General features: G+C 34.0%; 1 protein-coding gene across 1 annotated transcript; it reads left to right on the forward strand.

Moving 5' to 3' along the window:
- The first annotated feature begins 2,557 nt into the window (after positions 1-2,557).
- On the forward strand, positions 2,558-4,261 carry LOC131039145 (cytochrome P450 750A1). Its single transcript, XM_057971816.2, has 2 exons — positions 2,558-3,463; positions 3,565-4,261. The coding sequence occupies exons 1-2, from the start codon at positions 2,573-2,575 to the stop codon at positions 4,201-4,203; spliced, it is 1,530 nt and encodes a 509-aa protein (XP_057827799.2). The 5' UTR covers positions 2,558-2,572; the 3' UTR covers positions 4,204-4,261.
- The last annotated feature ends 2,041 nt before the right edge of the window (positions 4,262-6,302 follow it).

Genomic DNA, 6,302 nt, shown 5'->3' on the forward strand with positions numbered 1-6,302 from the left:
ATTCCTATCAGTATTTTGTTCTCTCTTATTTGTGCTTTCGATTGCCTCTAGATCTTGGCAAAGTCTCACACACTTCAATCTAGATGATGCAACTCTATTTGTCAAGAAAGTTGGTAGGTCAGTTGTATATCTAGTTGTTCATGTTGATGATATGTTGATCACAGGAAATAATGATGATTACATAGCCTGCATTAAGAAAGAGTTGAAAAAGGTCTTTGATATGACCAACCTAGGTTTACTTCATTATTACTTAGGGATTGAAGTTATTCAAAATCCTAAGTTCATTTTTATTTCTCAAAAGAAATACATTGGAGAGTTATTATGCAGCTTTGGAATGCAAGATTGTAATTCTGTTTCCACTCCAATGGAGAAAAATTTGAAGATTTCTTCCAATGACAGAGAGCCTTTCGAAGATCCAACCAAGTATAGGCAGCTTGTTGGAAGTTTGATTTATCTCACCACTACTCGTCCTGACATTACATTTGCAGTAGGAATTATGTCCAAGTTTATGCATAAACCATGTGAAGGGCATTGGATTGCAACACAACGAGTGCTAAAATATTTAAAAGGAACCCAGACTCTCAGCATCAAATATTCAAAGGTATCAAACTTTGATCTCACTGGCTATTCTGACTTAGATTTTGATGGTGACAAAGAACATGGGGTGTCTACTTCTGGTTATTTGATGACTCTTGGATCAACAACTATCACTTGGAGATCAAAGAAACAAACAGTTCCTGCCAACTCTACTACTGAAGCAGAATATGTAGCAACAGCTCAAGCCACCAAAAAAATTGTGTGGCTTAGGAAAATTCTTGAGGACTTCCAGGAGATACAGATGACTTCAATGCCTTTATTTGTTGACAACAATTATGTGATTCAATTGGCCAAGAATCCAAGGTTTCATGATCGAACCAAGCATATCAACACCAAATATCACTTGATTTGACATCATGTTGAGACCAAAAACATACATTTGAAACATTGTTCCACTGCAGACCAAATTGCTAATATCTTTACCAAAGCACTGGGCGATGTAAAGTTTGAACGATTCCGACTGCTGCTTGGCATGATAGATGTCCCTTCAGATTAAGGGAGGAATGCTAACTAATCACTAATCCCACGGGATGCTAACTAATCCTATGGGATATTTTAGAGTAGTTATTTTGTAACTAGCGGTAATTTTCTGTAGTTTAGTTTTCTATAGTTTTCTTAACTGTTTCATCAGTTAATGTTGTATATATTCTTTTCTTATCTAATAATATTGTGTGTGCGTATGAATCACATCTTTGGCCCTGTTACAATTAGTAATTTCTACCAGTGCAAATCGTCAAGCTTGGCATTTAAGATAGAAGTTTCCAGATTTGAATTCTAGATGTTTCTCACAATGAACATTCTAGATGTTTCCTTGCTATATACTTCTGCCTTATCTTCATCATTGGCTATAAATAAGATGTAATATGAATTGTTACTCACTCTAAATGTAATGTTTATGTTATTTAATATAATATAATGTCTGGATTTGTCTATTTTATATTCTTGTCTTTTGTCTCTCTCCACCCCATCAATCCCTAACCCTTTTGTTGTCGTGATCAGTATAAAGAGAAAGTCTAATGAATTCGGCCAAAGCAATCTGACAGAAGAAATCCTATTCATATGCAAACTCTCTAGAAACTTTATGACTGTGTGCAATCCATATATGATGTAGATTGGATACCAATTAATGAAATCATTTCCTCCTTAAAAAATGGACATAACCTTTATGATGAACCATTATAAATCTTTTTTCTCATATCCTTGTTATATTTAGTTTACTTTCTACTGTTTTATTTTGTTTAATCATGTTTTTCTCTGCTCGTTTAAATTAACACAGAGTTACCAGTTTATTCTGTTCAGTTCAGTTTGGATACCACATGATCTTGCCGCTCTGTACCACTATTGTTTTAAGTTAGAGACAACATATCTTTTCGAATTGAACATTGCTTTTCTTCAATAAATTATTATTATAAAGTGACAACAATAAAAGGTGTAAAAGATGGCTGACCGTTTCACGTGGGAAAGTGGTTTTTTTCACGTTGAAGAATAAGAAGTCACAAGATTAAAAAAATGGAGGAACAAGATTAAATGAAATGGGAATTTAATGGTTGTTCCACGTTTATTTTGATTCTATGCATCCATTTGCAACATTATGGAACACGAAATATCGCATTGAAAATATGTAATCCTTTTATCATTTTACACCCAGCAATTAAAAGCCATGGAAGTAAATAGAGAGTTAAATATGTTTAGTGGCAGCAGCTACTGTTGATAAAGACTTCCCTCACCGGTAAAGTAAAGCAGCTAGACTGTCGTTTTAAAGAATAAAAAAGTTGAAAGATACAAAACAAAAGTGTCATTTTCATATCATGGACAGTACAATGATAGCGTATTTATAATCATATCAATCCATCCCCACCACCTGTGGAACAGAAAGATTCACATGGCAAACATGTCCCGCTCTAATTCTTTTATATAAAGACTTCCGTCCCCAGCAAAGTAAAGCAGTACTCTGCCTTTCTGGGTTTCCTTAAGAATGGATCTCAATATGAGTGTTTCTGCAACAGGACTTACAATCTTTTTGTTTACTGTTTCGGTGTCCTTTCTATTGGGATGGGCGAAAAAAAACAATAGGAGTTTATGTTTGCCAGGACCATTTGCGCTGCCCATCATTGGAAACCTCCATCAGTTGGGAGCTCTTCCTCACCGCAGTCTGCAGAGGCTGGCTGAGAAACACGGGCCTATAATGATGCTCAAGTTCGGTTCTGTTCCCGTCGTGGTCGCCTCTTCTTCTCAGGCGGCGAAGCAGTTTCTGAAAACCCATGACATGAGTTTTCTCAGCAGGCCGTCTACTACTGCTGGAAAATACTTGTTTTACAATTCCAAGGACATCGTGTTTGCCCCCTACGGACCTTGTTGGCGAAATATAAGAAAGATATGCACGTTGGAGCTGCTGAGTGCCAAGAGAATCGACTCGTTCAGAGGTGTGCGGGAGGATGAAGCGCTGGCAATGGTCCGATCGATCTGGGAGAAGAGCGACAAGGGCGGAGTGGGCGTGGATTTGAGCCACATCATTTCCTGCTATAACTCCGACTTGATGTGGCGAATATTGACGGGCAGGACAATCGCCGACCGCCTCTCTGGCGGCACAACGTTTGAGCAATTGATTTGGGAGGCTGCTGAGTTGATTGGTGCTATCAACATGGGCGAGTTCATTCCTTGTTTGGATTGGCTGGACTTGCAGGGGCTGAGGCGACGTATGAAGAATGTCCACCAGCGCTTGGACGCCGTTTTTGACAAAACAATAGATGAACATGTTGAGCGCAAGGGGAGGCGCGGCGCGGAGGAGGAGGAGCCGCAGAAGGACATGGTTGATGTGCTTGTGGACATGGAAATCACAGTAGAAGAAAAGAAGGGTATCCTTATGGTAGGTATTAATTTTTATTATATGTAAATGTAGTAGTTGCATTGTACTGTATTGATTATATGTATTTATGCCTATGATTTAACCTATCTATGTGTTCATAGGATATGTTCCTTGGGGGAATAGAAACATCGGCATCTACATTGGAATGGGTGATGAGCGAGTTATTGAGAAATCCACATGTGATGAAAAAATTGCAAGAAGAAATTGATTTTATAGTAAAAGAAGATGACAAAGTAACATCTTCTCATATTGGAAGTATGGAATATTTGCATTGTGTGGTGAAAGAGACAATGAGATTGTATCCAATAGCCCCCTTGCTCATCCCTCATGAATCTACAGAAGATTGTGTTGTGAAAGGACCTCATCACGACTATTTCATACCAACAAAAACAAGGCTTATTATTAATGCTTGGGCTATAGGAAGAGATCCAAAAGTATGGGAAGATCCCTTGGAATTTAGGCCTGAGAGATTTGTGGGTAAAAATCTTGATATGATAAGAGATCCAGAATTAAGTACGATTCCTTTTGGGGCAGGAAGGAGAAGTTGCCCAGGTGCTTCCATGGCCATTGCCAATATGGAGATTGCTATACTATACCTTGTTCAGTGCTTCAATTGGAAATGTGAAAGAGAGTTGGACATGAAAGAATCTTTTGGAGTCACCATTCCAAGAAAAGTACATCTGATTGCTATTCCAACTTGGAGGTCAAAGATGAATGAACCTTCTTACCTTCAAATTTAGTCACAGTAAAAATTGTTCATTACCTTTTCACTCAAATTATGTAAAACATAATCCTCATAAATAAATATTCTTCTCATACCATTTTGAGACGAGTACAAAATGTGTATATTTTACAATATGTTTCATCTCAATATTTCTAGTAAACTACTTCATCTTAATATCTATTTTACCTAATATGTCATATTTCAACACAATGACTTATCACTTTTATAACATGATCATGGGTAAAAAAAATTGGCTTGTTATTTCTTTTGGGAAATTATACTTCTTGTTGTTAATTGGTGGGGTCATCAACTGATGGATATTTATGTATGTCAAAAAATCTTGTAAATTAATTAGTATTTTTAATTAGTATTTTTAATTAGCATTTATTATTACAAATTTAAAAATTTTAAGTATATTGTGCTTTTTCTATGTATGCTATTTGCAATTGTTAGAATGAAAAGTATGAATTAGTAAACTTGAACCTTGTTTCAATGAAATATATTTCTACAGAAAATATTGTTGCATATCCCAAACATTAGGAAACAAAACTATATACTTTCATATTGACAAGATGATCAAAAGATTGTTCATAATTTAATAAAATATCTCTTATTCTCCTAAGTTTTAATAAAGGAAGGGAATTTAAAATCATAGAATCATCTACAAATTATTGATCAGTGATAGCATTAGATATAGAAGAAGCCTTAAGACCATGTAATTAAGCTTTATTTTTAAAATATTTTATGCATCTTACTAAAGATGGTGATGAACAAGTAGGTAGACAAACAATCCCCTTGCGAAAAACCCTAAAACGAAGAGAAAGTCCCTTCTTTAGATCCATTAACACAGATACAAAAAGAGATAGAGGAATAACACCCAAGCTCCCAATATCTTGTCCTTACTTAAAGAATTATTAAAATATTTTATAGTGTTATTTTTATGTGTGTGCCTTGTCTATTACTAGCAATATATAGTATAATAAGCTAAGATAATAAATCTATTTTCAAACAACCCTTAACAAGTCTCTCCTAGTCTTTAATGATTAATGAAGAAAGGAAATAAAGATGTGAGTATTTACTATGTCGAAGTGTTCTCTCTATGAAAGGGAGTGCCCTAATTTGGCATATATATGTCTATTACAACGTCCATATCAATAGAAGATTTAATGAATCCTGTCAATCTATCTACAAAGATACCTATAACTTCTTCATTAGTTTTATGAGTTGTTTTCATCTCGAGAAAAGTGTCATAGCAATTCCTACACAAAGGACTTTTTATCAATGCTTAAAAATTATCTTCTATCTAAATACTCATTTTCTTCAAGCCCATCTTAATCAAAATGGATAGCGCCAACATCCACTTTTAATTCTTGGAAGTGAAAATATAGGAGTTAGCTTTTCATTTTAAAATTCACTATTAGGTTTTTAAGTGCTTAAGGAACTATCAAATTTGTTTGGGTGAATTTTTAATCCACGATAGAGAGGAAATTTAAATTTTAAATATTTAATATTCTTAAATAAAATTATGTGGGGACACTACTATGACAAACATTATTAAGAGAAGATATAGATATAGGTCAACATATAATAACTTTTGTATTTTATAACATGATTATAGTTAAAAAAAACTGGCTTATTCTTTCTTGTGGGAATTTATATTTCTTGTCACTATTTAGTAGGCTCATCATGTGATGGATATTCATATATGTCAAAAAAATGTAAATTAGTTATTATCTTTAATTATGACCATCTTAATTAGCATGTATCATTCTAAATTATAATGTTTAAATATATAGTTTTTTCTTTGTATGCTATTTTGGATTGTTTGAAGCAACGATATGGATTAGGACTTGAATCTTGTTTAAATGAAACATATTTGTATAGAAAATCTCGTTCATATTATAAACATTTCGAATGAAAATTTTAGAATTTATCTTATTAACAAGATGACCAAAAGCTTGTTCATAATCTAATAAAATCTCTTATTCTCCTAAATATTAATAAAGATTTGGAGCCCATTCTAATATAATTCAATGATGTTAGCATCTACATTTTATTTTGTAAGTGACAATGTAGAAATTACATTCTCCTTTTAAAATCATAGCTATAATACAT

The sequence above is a fragment of the Cryptomeria japonica genome, chromosome 10 (assembly GCF_030272615.1).
Source record: "Cryptomeria japonica chromosome 10, Sugi_1.0, whole genome shotgun sequence".
NCBI lineage: Eukaryota > Viridiplantae > Streptophyta > Pinopsida > Cupressales > Cupressaceae > Cryptomeria > Cryptomeria japonica.

Coding starts and splice junctions, on each gene's coding strand:
- LOC131039145 (XM_057971816.2), top strand. CDS start 2,573: ATGGATCTCAATATGAGTGTTTCTGCAACAGGACTTACAATCTTTTTG. Junction 3,464..3,564: donor AAAAGAAGGGTATCCTTATG/GTAGGTATTAAT, acceptor ATGTGTTCATAG/GATATGTTCCTTGGGGGAAT.